The following is a 14,153-nucleotide window of genomic DNA, read 5'->3' on the forward strand; positions in this document are numbered from 1 at the left end:
GTAGATATTCAAAGGGATGTGGAAAAAGTTCATTGCACGCAAATATTCTGTGAAAATGTGTCATTTGAACTTTGACTATTCGGTTGGAAAAATTCATCAAACATTGTAGCGTATTAACATTTCACCGTCAAAAATGCCAGCGGCAACAAATTTATTGTTGAAATATCAACTGTCAGCTTCATAATTCCAGAGCGAAAATCCACCGGATCAAAAATTCACCGAACCAAACATTTGAGCTTGTAATTTCGGCTGGCAGTTTATTCATAACCAAGATCATTCTGTATATTTTGTATATAAATGTAAGCATTGTGTATGCATTTCGTTTAAATCATTTCCATTTTAATGAAAATAGTTAGTTGTTGCTGTGCAAAAACCAAACAGCAGTTTTTGTAAATGGTACGAACCGAAAATTGGCAAGTAAAAAAAACAACACGAACAAGCGAACACATTTACAGCAACAAACACACACAAAGAGAGCAACAGAGGAAACAATGTGTGATTTGGCGAATTTTCTCACGCCATTCATCGACGACAAAGAACGGCGCCCAAATATACAAAACTTTATCCCAAAATAAACATGTAAAAGTGATGTTTACCATGCACAACCAACCGAAATGCAACTGAGAAACGAAAAAAAACACACACCAAACCCAAGCGGTGGTTCAAATCGACTCCCGGTTTCTCGAAGCTTGTACTGGTTATTTTTTTTGCTATTTAGTACTATTAGCATTTTGCATTTACATTTTGAGTTTTACTGTACTGGCGACATTCAGCTGTTCGCTCTTTCACACGCAACAACTCTCGAAAAACTACAAAATAGTTTTACACTAGCGAGCAGTGGTTTTTTGTTTTTCTTCATTTTTGCAATGGTATCATGTTGTCACCCGAGACACTGCGACCGAAGTGCGAATTTATTCCATTGTTCACTATGAAATATATATATACAAACACGAACCGATGATCGGGTGTATTTATTATTTGCAATTGTTGTTTACAACTTTGTCGCTTTGAATGTGATTATATTGTCCTCGGCAAATGAATATAAATGAGGTCCAAAACCAGGTGGCTTCGACTATCTTGGTTGATGTTGGTGCTTTTGCTAATTCAAGGTTCGATGTCGTGCAAAAAAGCCACTCTTGTCTATGGTTGAATTCAGTTTTTGAATGTTTTCCATTGTAAATTTGGTGTCTTGCATCTTCGAAACGAAATCCATTTGTTTCGGTCTGATGCGTCGGTTGCTTTTGCAAGATAACAATCGAGCTGTGTGAATCGATTAAAGCAAAATAGCTACTTTGCTAAATTAGAAGAGAAAAAGCAAACAGGATTGACTGAAAAAGAGAGAAAGAGCACATAGAGAGATGGAGAAAGAGAACCAATTCAAACGTACACAACTCATTTTGCAATGAGATTAAGGAATGGACAGTTCAATTCAACATGATACAAAACTAATCAAGTGATGAACGATTTGGTTTGCAAATGTATCGTGCATATTGATTGAGATGAGCAACACGATAACACGCTGTTGCGTTACGCTCGATATAACAACAATATTGAGCCAAACAAAAGACCAACGAAAATTTATCGGAAAATTGAAAACCATTCGCATCTTTGTACGAAGTATGTGAACGAAATGAGGTAAACTATTTGCTTGACAACTGTGCATGGGTAAATAGATGCAGTCGGCGGAGAGATACAGAAACTTTGAAGAAGAGATATAGAGAGGATTCGATGAGAGATTGAAGACAGAAAATGTTGGAACGATGGAAGTTGCAGCCAATGGAATTGTATTTTTGGCTAATGAAAATGAAAGAAAGAGAGGAATTTCGAGCAATAGGAAGATCTTCACACCAAAAAATATCAGTGAGATAGGTAGAGAAAGAAAGAGAATGCGAGAGAGAGAGAAAGATAGAGATAGAGAGAGAGATGTGGAGATATACAGGGACGCAGAGATTGAGATTGAGATTGAGAGGGAGATAGAGAGATTGAGTGAGATTGGGGGAGTTGGAGAAGCAAAATAGAGAAAGAGAATCAGAAAAAGTGCTAAATCATTTTCCTTCTCAATATATTCAAAAAATCTGAAACAAGTTCTATGTTTCTCTCCAAACAAACGCCGGCACCTAACTTTCAATCTCAACCAAAAAATTGATAAATATCAATTTGGTGTGTGCGCAAAAACTGAAAATCTTTATCAATTTATATGAAAACTGCTTTAAGTTTGATCCGACTACTTGAAAGTTCATGCCAAAGTGCTATTTGAACAAATGTTACTACAAGTTTCATCTAGACCATCACGAATTTCGTTCAGTATGTGCTATCCTATAAATTTATCGAAATCTATTTGTTTGATTCGTTCGGAAAGTTTTGTGAAATAAACACAACCACTGAATAAACATTGTGCACACGTTTAGAGTTAAAAACAATTGATACAAAATCGACAAAAAACGTCCATCGTAAATATGAACAAGAACCCTATGCACAAAGCTATATAGAATATATCCAAAAAGAAGCCATAGCCTATGGTCATGTTTAAATTAAATTGAATGCAAGTGTTCAGCGCTCTCTCGTTAAATTCGCTCAATGTTGATTGCAACTATGTGGTGGCATAATATGTGTTTGATTTAAGTCAGCGTTCAAATCACTGCGGCACACTCAAAATCAACGTGATTTGGTAGCGATTTGTCTCTGTGTTCGAACGAGGAAACGATATTGCAAACACTGTTTCAAGCAGAGACTCTGTTCTTGTGCGAATTGAAGCCGAAATTCCAACGTTCTTCGTCCTCGAATGGGCGGAGGGAACTGTGTGCAATAAAATTGATTCACATCGGCGGCATTGTTATACATGTTTCACGAATAGTTTCGGTGTGCTGAGCAATATTCAATGCTTTGGCGTGCACACAACAGCGATGGGTTTGTTTTATAATTAGATCATTTGCATGATTTTATTGGCATTTGTTGCATTCCATTTATTTATTATTATGACTTGTTTAACGCGCATATTAAACCAATTCGTTGTGTCGTTGGCAAAACAAAAGAGCCGCATTCGAGCGAATTTAACCGATTTTACACGCTTCATTTCAATATTATATTCGCGGTTTTTGAACTGATTCAATTAAATCATTTTAATCGAATGCATATCAATACGTTTTTTTCGGCGCTCAACCGGTGAATGGATTTTATCTATTATGTTGTAATTATTAAATTCAATTTCATGTAATTTTCAAAACGGGTAAAATCAATGTCTTTGATGCGGCGAAAGGGAATTTCGATTATTGTACGCATCGAAGGCGGAATTTTGGCATTATGAAATATCGAAGGGATTGATGATGTTATTAGGTTTGATTTAATTGAGATTCAAGAAATTCTATAATGCAAATTCCACGTGAATTTAATTTGATTTCAGGTTCTTTGTGTGCAATGGGTGCATTATAGAATGTTAGCTCAACAATGTTATGATACAATGATTGAATTATGCATTTCAACGAGATAAGTCAATGGACTTTTTGGTAATTGCAATTATGAAATGAATGTTTTAATCAAAAAGTTAATCCGAGTGGCGCAAATGACAGTTTGTCGTTTGTCAATCTCTTTCTTTTTCTTTGTTTCTTTCATTCTTCTCTTCTTCTCCTCTTCCACCTTCTTCTACAATCTCTGCTCTTCTACAATCCCCCTTTTTCATGTGTTTTTTTCTCTTCAATCTCCGCTTCCCCCTTTCCGTCTTTTTTTTCTTCACTGCCACCGTTTCGCCACATATCGATTGCAAAATCATCTCAACTTGTTTGTTATTTTTTCTCCGCTGTTTGGAGTCAACCGCAAACAATAACTTTAAATCATCATCGTGCATCAACCTTTTTATCGCAGCTTTGGCAATTGGTCATTCATAACACGAATTCATTCATTTGTCAAATCACACAAAAGTGCCGATTGAAATGAGACAAAAGTGGTTCGCATGTGAAATATGATCCATTTCTCTCTCTCTCTCTCTCTATCGCATGGTTAGCGTTCATTCTCTATTGTGTAAAGTGTCATTTGTCAAATAAAACGTGTCATATTTCTATGACGAGGTTTCTTTTTCCTTTGTTTGAGAACAAAATCGTTCTTTGTTTCTCTGATTTGATGACTCTTCATTCAATTCTTTTTTCTCATACTTCTTATGAGTCAAAATGGTGTTTTGCAAGAAGTGATTTCTTTATTTTTTTATTCTTTTCGTATCAAATCCAGCCAAACCCTTTTGATTAGTCTATCGATTTTGTGTGTGTGTCTGGCAAGTTTTTTCTATGCAAATCGCTTTACGAAACACAATCCATTACGTGAATATTTATGCATGCTCTTTGTACGGCGGCTGACACTTTATTGACGCCAAAGAAAATGCTCTGTGCATAATCTGACACATTATTTAACACACTGTTGAACTGTAAGCATATATGCAACGACGTGTGAGAACCAAAAACTAGTCGAACTACTTAAGTTTCATGGTGTTCGTTTTTTTTTCTACTGCTGCCCAACAACGACAGTGCAAAAAAACATGTATTTATAGTGTTTTAACACTTGCCCACTATATAATATGCTGAATGTTTTGCATTTGAGTCAAAAATTGTTTGAGTGGCATGCACTTAGTAATCCGAAAAATATCGACATTAACATGACAGTCGAAATTATGAAATTGAAAGTGCATGGCCGGAGTGAAACGGACAGCTGGCCATTGAGCAATGAGCAAATGGCCACTCATTTAGTAAGTTAAATGACGAGTGAATTAAAAAAAAATACAATGACGAATCAATTTGAATAAACATTGATCGTTGTTAGCTTTAAGCGCAACTATATTTTCTCATTTTGTTGCTGTTTTTGATAGAAATTTAGGATTTTTTCTGTTTTCTTCGAGAGAAATTTCACTCAAAATCAATTACAAAGGTTATTTTATGAATTGGTCGAACTTGTTCTTCTGATTCTAACCTCGATGGGAAGGGATGTCAAGCCCGGATAACCCTTAAAATGACCGATCTACTCCCTTGGCCGAGTCTTGGGTATTCTTTTAATTTGGTGGGGTTCTTGATGGGTGAATGGATCCCCTTGACCTTCCCATGTGTGCCCGATGCCATTAGAGCTCAAGTTGAACATCTCAAATAGAGCTCGAGCAGTAAGTAATTGAAAATTATGTAATAATGTCCTCAAGCATTCGGAAGGTCCAAAACTGGTTTCCAAACAAATCTCTTTATTTCAAAAAAAAAATCCATAAAAAACTCTGCATCATTCCGGTTCATATTTGAAGCAGAATTCACTGAAATGCAGAAATAGTCATATCCTCAAAAGGTCGGCATAATTTGTGTGTATTTCAATTTCTAAATTGCGTTCATCAAAATTAGTATCAAATTTTTTTCAAAAAATTTGGAAAAATATGTTCGAAAATTATCAATTTGAAATGGTATCCGACCGTGTGTAAATCTCTAAATTAATGAAACCCATACGTTTGATTTTTTTTGGATATTATTTCTGCATAAGCTGACTGCACAAAATTCGTCCAATTGGTCAGTTAGTTGGTTTAAATGATTTTACAGAGTGAATTTGTAAATGGGATGGCCGACGGGTTGATTTGAATTGTTGAAAAGTGGAATTGGTTTTTGCTTCTGTTTCTGTGGCACACAAATTCATTTTTGTATGCATTTCTATTTTGTTTATCTTTTGATTAGAAAATATGATTTTTGGCCGAAAGACCGTCCACATATGGTCCAATTATCATAAATGAAAAACGTTCATTCGATTATTATTTCGAACTGTCGATTTGGTCCAATAAATTCCAAATGAAGGATATTTACTTTAAGCGATTTGAAAGTGTGGGCAAAAGTAGCAAAATGCGATTATGATTCATTGAATTGAAATGTGCAGTTGTTCGTTGTAACGAGCATAAAAGAAAAAAATGCGACTCGATGATCCATAACATGTGAAAATCGATGCCGACAGCATTGGTTTGATTTTGACTGGCCAATGTTCTTTCTCTCGGTGCACAACGTCGGACGAAAATGAATTGAAACACCAACGACGGTGGTGTGTGTGTGTGTATGCAGAGAGTGAAGGCAAGAAAAATGGCAATTTTAAATCAATTTCGCATATGAATTGTTTACACATTGCACATATTCAAGCGATTTATGAGCAGTGATTTAGGTCTTTCTGGTTTCTTCAATTCTCCCAATGGCAAACCATACTCGAACCTCTTTTCTACTCGTGCTACTATTCTCTTCTCGTTACAGAGTCTGCTGTTCGCCACTCGTTATGTTACTGCTATTCTACTCTTATTGCTAGATTTTGCCATTTGCAAATGATTCAATTCGTATTTATCAATTTGCTTTTTATTATTATTCAATATCGAAATAAATTCGAATGAGAATGGAACAAAACATGCGTTTCGTGAAAAAAACAACCAGTAGTTTAGATTAGATCACGTTCTTCAATCCAATATAACCAGAATGAGCACGTGTTTACCCGTTGCTTGGTCGCTTTTGTTTTTCAAGAGCTTGCATGAACGAAGTAATCGTGAGAAAAACAGAGTATATGGCTCAAAAACCAATCGGATTGAATTTTATGAATTGGGTTATTTATGAAAGGCCGTGCACAGAGAGATGACTGTGGAGAGACGGTGGAAAATCGATTCGACCGGATAAAATCGGTGAATATGGATTTAACATTGCAATTTCGAAATTTCAAGGGCTGATTTATAGAGAGAGAGAGAGAGAAAGAGAGAGAGAGAGAGAGAGAGAGAATGAGAGAAAATAAAGAGCAAAAGAGAGAAATTGGCTGTTGTTGAATTTTGATAAAACGAATGAGAATATTTCGATCAAAAACTCTCTGAAACAGCAAAAATCGTCGTATTCATGAGAAACATGGTAAGGAAATGTAGGAAAAATGAGAGAATATTCAACCGCACCGACAAAACTAGTGCAAAAGTCACCGAAAATTCAAACAAATAGATGTAGCCATTGTGAACTCAAGCCACCTTCTTTATTCCCTATTGTTCATTCACTTTTATCCGCATTTTAAATGGATTTGCAATGCAACTGCTGCATCGAGGTCAGTACCAAAATCGTAACGAGATAGAAATGCACTTTGAAGTGACTTTGGTATCGCTGCAAGAGAAAAGAACCCATTCACATTGAATTGCATTACGGATGTATGCATTTTCCAGTGTAAATTTATAAAAGAGACAACAGTTTACATTGAATACGCCAAATGCGATTCAATCGATGGAACAAAGACAATCGTAGTGTGAATCAAATTGATTTTACTGTTCGTCGAGCATTCAATTTAAAAAAGTAATGAGCAATCGACGATTGACTTTGTTACTTTTATCGTCATCATCACTTGTTGACAACGGGATTTTCTCTCTCTGTCTGTCTCTCTCTACCTCGCTCATGGTTGCGACTTTGACTTCTGCACAATCGACTGCAACGAAATCAATTTCAATCCGCTCGAATCGACATCAATAAAACATTGAAAAAAGGATTTTCGCATCGTATTTCTTTTTCACCGTTTCAGCTTAACAATGGCTCTATATCCCCCCTCTTTTTATTCTATCAGCGACGGTGTCAACAACGCGCTAATGAGTAATGCCGCGTTTGATGTCAGACGCTATAAATCAATATGTGAAAGTGACAAGGTCTCACACCGATAGACACCACAATTGACACTTATGAGCTGCTACTTTGACACATATTTTATCAAACACAATACACCAAGATAAAAAAAAATGCGCCGTAGAATCGTCGCAAACCGCGATGAGTAGACGAGCGCAAAATGCATGGGAAAACAATGAACTAGAAAACAAACGGTACCGGTAAATCATTTCTTCCATTCGATGTAGAAAGTTGAATTTAAATTGGAATTTTACACGAAAGTTCAAATTGACTTCGGAAACAAAACGGTTTCGCTTCAGATACAAACAAAAAGGTGTGTTTATTTTTTCCGCTTACCTTATCAGCGCCTTCCTCGAGTTCGATGATACGAAATTCCAGTAGTTCATTTTGTTCACGTAATTCATGTGATTCTTTCAGGATAATGGCTTCTTTACACTCCAGCTGATGTATTCTTTCATGCAATTCATCGTGTTTGTTGTTTTCGCGAGTCTGTTTCCATTGGCATCCGTCCACAATTGCGTTTTGTGATATAAAGAAATCAAGCAAACGACCGAAAAAAAACGAAATCGATGAGAATGAGAGCAAAATGCAATTTCGATATAAATAAATAGAGTATTCGCATTTCGATCCGGAAATGTCGAAAAATATGCTCGCGGGCGCAAAATTGTTTGTGCAACAGACGAACGAAAAGAAAAACGATGCAGCGAAAACATCGACATTTGTTTACTTTTATCTGATTTTGTGTATTTGCGCGCGCGTACACACAGTTGACTTATTTTGGCAATGCACGACGAATTTTTGTGTATTTGCACTTCGTGCAATTTTATTGCTTGCCATCAGTGTTGCTGGTTGTTGTTGTTTTTTTATATATCCACTTACCATTTGCAGTACTTTTTCCAATTCGCGTATTTGCTCCTCGGCCAACGAAATTTCACAGTTCAAAAACTGATTCTCCTCTTTAATCAGCTCGTATTCTTTTTGCAAGTTTTCATGCTCTTTGAAATCCTTTAACAGCTTTTCAATGGAGAGAAAGATGGAAGAGATGAAAAAAAATAAACGAAAGAAAATAAAGTTTGGATTAATATTTGATGAAGAAAAAAAATGACGGGAAATTTAATTCATCGCAAGACACAATTCCTCGAAAAATTCGAGCAAAAAGAAAAATCGTCAGCAAGCCACGTAGCCGAACAGATTTATTAAATCTGCCAAATTATCTTTTCGCAAAGCGAAAATAGCAATCTTGAACTTGGCTCAAGACCACAATGGGGCCACAGAGAGGACGTGTCCTGTTTTTGAATTCAAAGCGATGGAGACGAACAAGAGAAAAAACAAACGAAGAAGGTGAAACGAATTTTATGAACTGCCATGAAAAATGGCATGCGATGTCATGACTAAATAATCCACAATACACATGACCTCATGCGCATTTCCGACACCCAAAAACTGCACAATTTTCTTTTCATTCGGTGCATCTTTTCTGCCCTCTGCTCTTCCTTCTTCTCTTCACCCCTTTCTTCTTCGATGACTTTTTCGAAGAATTTTCATCTTCTGGCACAAGTCTCCCTTTCTCTTCGCATAAAATTCGTTTTGCACTGAGTGACATTTTCTCTTGTTTCGTTGCTCCCGCTATTTCAACCACACGACAGTGCTGTAAAAAAATTATTTCAAGAATAACGTACCGTTTGCCAAACATCCGGTGAATTTGACTGTGTACCGGGCTGTGGGCTTAATGATGGCGGTGCTGATGACAATGCGGAATCGTTGTCTGATCCAGACAAATCCTGTTTTAAAAATCGAATGAATGAGAATGGCAATCACTAATTTTGGCACTACCAAACAATTTTTTTTTCTCTCGCACACAACAAAGCAAGAGACTTACCTTTGATTTGCAGAATTGCAGTTCGTTTTGAACGTTCATGATTCGTTCCCGTATTTCATGCGGCTGTGAATGAAATGAAACAAGGAAGCAATTAGTCAAAACTTCATCGTGCTTTTTTTTTCTTCCACGTACTTTGACGTGATGATGATTTTGGCATTGAAGTAATTGTCTTGCGTTGAAATATCATGTTTTGGCGTTGAGTATGCTTTTGAATTGTGATTTAATTTTTCGTCAAACAAAAGGGGTTGAAATGACGCGATTCAACTTTAATTAACGTAAATTCCGGGTGAATAGTGGTGGAAGCTTACAATACCGTAAATCCGACATTTCAATGGACAACGAGACAATACTGGCTGAAGATAGAATGGTTGGATAGTGTCATTCAGCAAGAGAGAAGGAGAGTTCAAAGCCCATTAGAATTATGGCAAATACACAATTGGGTTAGCATGCAAACAATGCATGATAATCATCGGAACACTGCATTGTTTCGATTTTCCAAACCAAATGGCACACACACACTTGGCAAAAGAACACCTTTAGTGCGTTGCGGTTTTTTCATGTGTTTTTTTACTCCTTTCTCTCTCTCTTTCTCTGAATTCTCGATCCACCCGAAAACCGCACAAAAACTTTAAGGTAGATTGCACAAACGCAAAATATCCAGTGAATAAATTTAACATACAAGCACTTGAACCTAGCTTGAACTGAGTGAGTCAAATGTAATGAAATTTATGCCAAGACAACCGGTGACAACCACCAAAACTATATACAAAAGACAACACATAAAAGCTAACAAATCCCGTTTTAAATGGGATAGATGCATGCATTTCTCTAACATTTATAAATTAATTTTCATTGTCTTTTGTTTCACCATTCCGGACGTGTCATCCGCAGTTTCATTACTTCAAAGTGTTTTGAATCACGAGACAATGCACACAAGTTTTTGCCACTCACAAAAAAAACCACCGGCTAAATGGCAAGTGATGAGTTTACTCGCTCTTTTGTCGTCTTCTCTTTGGTTTTTGTGGGTTTGAATGTTTATCGAAGTTGTTGTTCATTTTAAATACACTTGTAATAGAGATTTTCAGGTACAATAGCTTGGTGCAATTTAGATCAATTTTTGAATTGAAGAGCATGATGAAAAATATTCAAGTCTTCAAGCGTGATCAATGGACCCAATCTGGACTCGTAATCAAACACGAAAAATGAAAAATAATAAGGCTTTTAAGCAATTTACAATGAAAAACGTCAATGGAAAATATCTTTCGCCATGCTAAACTCCTCACAACATCACTTGTAAGAACTTTGTTCGGGGATTTTCCATCAAATACTATAATTTTCCAGTCTTATTGTTCTTCAAAAAAAAAGTCAGCAAATTCCAATGCATTTGATAGTTCCGGGCGAGTGTGAAAGTAGTAGGCGAAGCGCCCTAATCCGATGTACAAAAATCAAAAGTTAACTTTGATCAGCGAAAGTTAAATGGTTTTCTCATTTTATCGTGCTAACCAAAAATGTTGCTTCAAATAAATAAATCGGAAACTTTTTTGCCGTAAATAATCCCTTACTTTCGTTCATTGTACACGCAAGTACTTTTTCATTGTAGTACGCAAAAGTTGGCAAAACTCTTGTTGTTGTTTGCCAGAAGGAGAAAAAACCTCGATCTGAAGAGAGATTGAACTTGGTCTGGTTGTGTATACCACAAAAGCACTTTAGTCCATGTAGAAACCAAGTCGAAAAATAGTGTGTAATTTAAAAAGTGATAAAATAACTCTTGAATATAAAGTCTTAAAACAACATGATGAACTTTTCTTCACTGTGCCCAGTAAGCCGTTTTCAATGAACCAAAAGTCCATTTTCAGTTGAAAATAATATCGCAATTGCTTGAAATTACTTTTTTTGGAAATTTTAATCATAAGGGCGGACACTTGCAAATCTAGGGGGCGTCACGGCTATCGATTCTATCTAGTGTAAAAGTTCTCTGTAAAAAAATTCCTGACGGGTTCTCAAACGTTTGAGGGGGTAGTTAATGCGATCATGTGAGCAATGCATACATGGACGTAGGGATAACCCCTCCTTAAATCGTCTGAGCTACCCCCTTGGCATTTCAATATTCCTTTCGATTTTCTACGGTCTTTTTGCCTAAGGGGGAGCACTGCAATTAATTTTGATCGGAATAAAAAAAACCTTTTTGCTGAGATTTTTTGAGAGAAAAATTCTCCGACTTGCTAAAGTCGACCATGCCCATGTATGTACCAATGTCAGAGTCTATGTTTTTAAATAACAAAGCACGAAAAAAATAGTTTTTCTTCCTTTACAATACATTTGCCTTCTACATTCAGAAAAACTAAAACACGATCGTATGTAAAGCTCCATTCGACAGAAAGATGAATAAAAAGTCTCGTTACTTTTTTATGTCGTTGAAAGTGATGACAATGATGACGGTAATTTCCATCAATTTATCATCAATGTGTGTGTGCGTCTCTAGAGCACACGGCTAATAGAAAACCCATTACTCGATACGCACATCAAATTCACTTGACTGTGAACTGATGTCAACTAGATCAAGAATAAAATATACATAAATTGATTCAGCGGGGCATACAAGAACAAGAACCAACAAGAAGAGGAAGAGAAAAACAACACACGACTAAATTGCTTTTAAGTACTTTGCCTTTACACCTTTTTTATGGTGTGCGCTTCTTTCCTTTAATATACATTCTTTGCGTTTCGTGCTTCGGAATGTTCATCGATACGATTGTGTCTCAATTTAAGTGTTTTAAGTGCGTTCTGATTGAATCACTTTTTTGTTTTGCTTGCAAACCAGATGTTCAACAGTTTCGCCGGTTTGAAGTGGCTAGTATAGCCACTGTAAGAGTTACGAATTCAAATTAAAACAGTTTTGTTTTTGATGGATTTAAAAGAAACACTTGAATTGATTTCAGTTAAAATCTTCTTTTCTTTCATTTTTATATTACTTTTTAGTGCGTCCTTTAGCGACTTGGTCTTCATTTTCGAAAATAAAAATTAAACTTTGTTTTCGAAGAAATTTTATTGTTATCGTCACAACGCAGAAGACGGTCACACTCAACGGCTGCTTACATAGAATTTGATATTATTTTAAATAAAATGATTTACGAGCCATGCGAATCCAACGAAAATCGACTTATTTTAATCCATTTATTCGCTTCAACCGTAAAAGACCATCTCTCATCATGACCGAAGAAGAAAACGAACGAAATTGGCAAACACTAAGACTGGCCGAAAGTCAATGCCGTAAATTTCAAATTCGAGGTAGACTTTGAAAAGTTTAACTTTAATTTTGTCTCTTGTTATTATTCTATCGCCATTAATGCGGTTCTAAGTCAAAACTTTTAACAGCTTACGTCAGTTTCTAATAGAAATAGATAAAGTCGTAGAATGCATCACATGACACGTTTTCAACCGAGTGAAGCATCAATCTATATTTCGTTTATCGCAAGACTAGTTCAATTGAATCAAATCGATTTTGCCAAATAATAATAATAAAATAATTCAACGAACTACCATGGTAGTGATAGATAAAACAAAGCAATTGAAACTAAAATAAAGAAGAAGAATTGCGACGAAATTCGTTCTGGATTAATTTCATTCCATGTTTACATACCATTGTGAATAAATCCTCTTTGCATGTCGTTTGTGTGGTGCTATCATGTGTAGCTATCGTTTGTTTCGTTTGATTTGTGGCATTTTCATTGTTAGTCGTTGTCGTCATCTTCGTGTTGTTCAAATTGCTCTCGTTAGTAATTGAATTGCATGATTCAGATTCCTTTTTTCGCATCTAAAATAACAAGAGAATTTTATGCATATTTAATTGTCATTCTTAATTTACAACAACGAATAATGATATGGCATTAAATTAATTACACTGACAACTGATAAGAATGCTTCTAATTAAATGCTAATGAAACTGGACAATTTTGAATCTCTTTGTAACAGACATTTTCGTAGAAAGCATGGGTTAATAATTAATTTTATACTTTAAGTTACATTACATTCTGTTTCCATCATTCGTTTCACTCTTAAATTAATGATTTTTGTGTACCCCATCAAATATTCAACCATATTCCATTTGAGAGTTCCCGTCTATTGTTTTCGAGTCAGTTTGTGTTGAAGGTTAAATCTGAAAAAGTTCAGAATTCACTGAATCCTCTTCAAAATCCGGTTCTCATTCTCACGATTTGAAAATCGTTATTTTTTTTGCCATTGCAAAAATTCATCGATGCCAATTAGCGTGAAAATCTCAAGTGACACAAAATGTCATTGCGTTTAAAATGTCAAGATTCAAGACCTTATATTCATTTTAAATCCAATCTGGACATTTTCGCTTTCAATTTCAATGGTTCAAAGAGAATATTTCCGTTTCTGAGAAGGTTTTGAAAGCAGGCAAAGAGATTCACCGTGTGCGTCATGAAGACAAGTCGATTCTGAATAACAGACACTTTTTATTGGTTTAAACAAGTGCAATCGACAATTGAAACCACTTAAAAAGTAAATATCGAAATCGGTAATGCTAGGGGAACTTTGGTGTAAAAGTTGATTTTAAAGCAAAACTTTTTCAAATGCATGTTTCTCTCCATTGAAACACCGTCGATTGTGTAAAACACTTCTCTTCAATC

General features: G+C 35.7%; 1 protein-coding gene across 1 annotated transcript in view; it reads right to left on the bottom strand.

Moving 5' to 3' along the window:
• Window positions 1-3,340: 3,340 nt before the first annotated feature.
• The window catches only part of LOC116348545 (janus kinase and microtubule-interacting protein 3-like), a 133,451-nt gene continuing 122,638 nt past the window's right edge, over window positions 3,341-14,153 (bottom strand). Inside the window, exons 6-11 of the mRNA XM_031779573.1 lie at window positions 13,142-13,315; window positions 9,502-9,564; window positions 9,302-9,403; window positions 8,502-8,636; window positions 7,959-8,111; window positions 3,341-3,361 (exon numbers count right to left, since the gene is read on the bottom strand). Of these exons, the coding sequence (XP_031635433.1) occupies window positions 3,341-3,361; window positions 7,959-8,111; window positions 8,502-8,636; window positions 9,302-9,403; window positions 9,502-9,564; window positions 13,142-13,315 (648 nt within the window). The remainder of the gene's footprint in view (window positions 3,362-7,958; window positions 8,112-8,501; window positions 8,637-9,301; window positions 9,404-9,501; window positions 9,565-13,141; window positions 13,316-14,153) is intronic.

The sequence above is a fragment of the Contarinia nasturtii genome, unplaced genomic scaffold, assembly GCF_009176525.2.
Source record: "Contarinia nasturtii isolate CC-2019 unplaced genomic scaffold, AAFC_CNas_1.1 Cnas_scaffold_2490, whole genome shotgun sequence".
Taxonomy (NCBI): Eukaryota; Metazoa; Arthropoda; class Insecta; order Diptera; family Cecidomyiidae; genus Contarinia; species Contarinia nasturtii.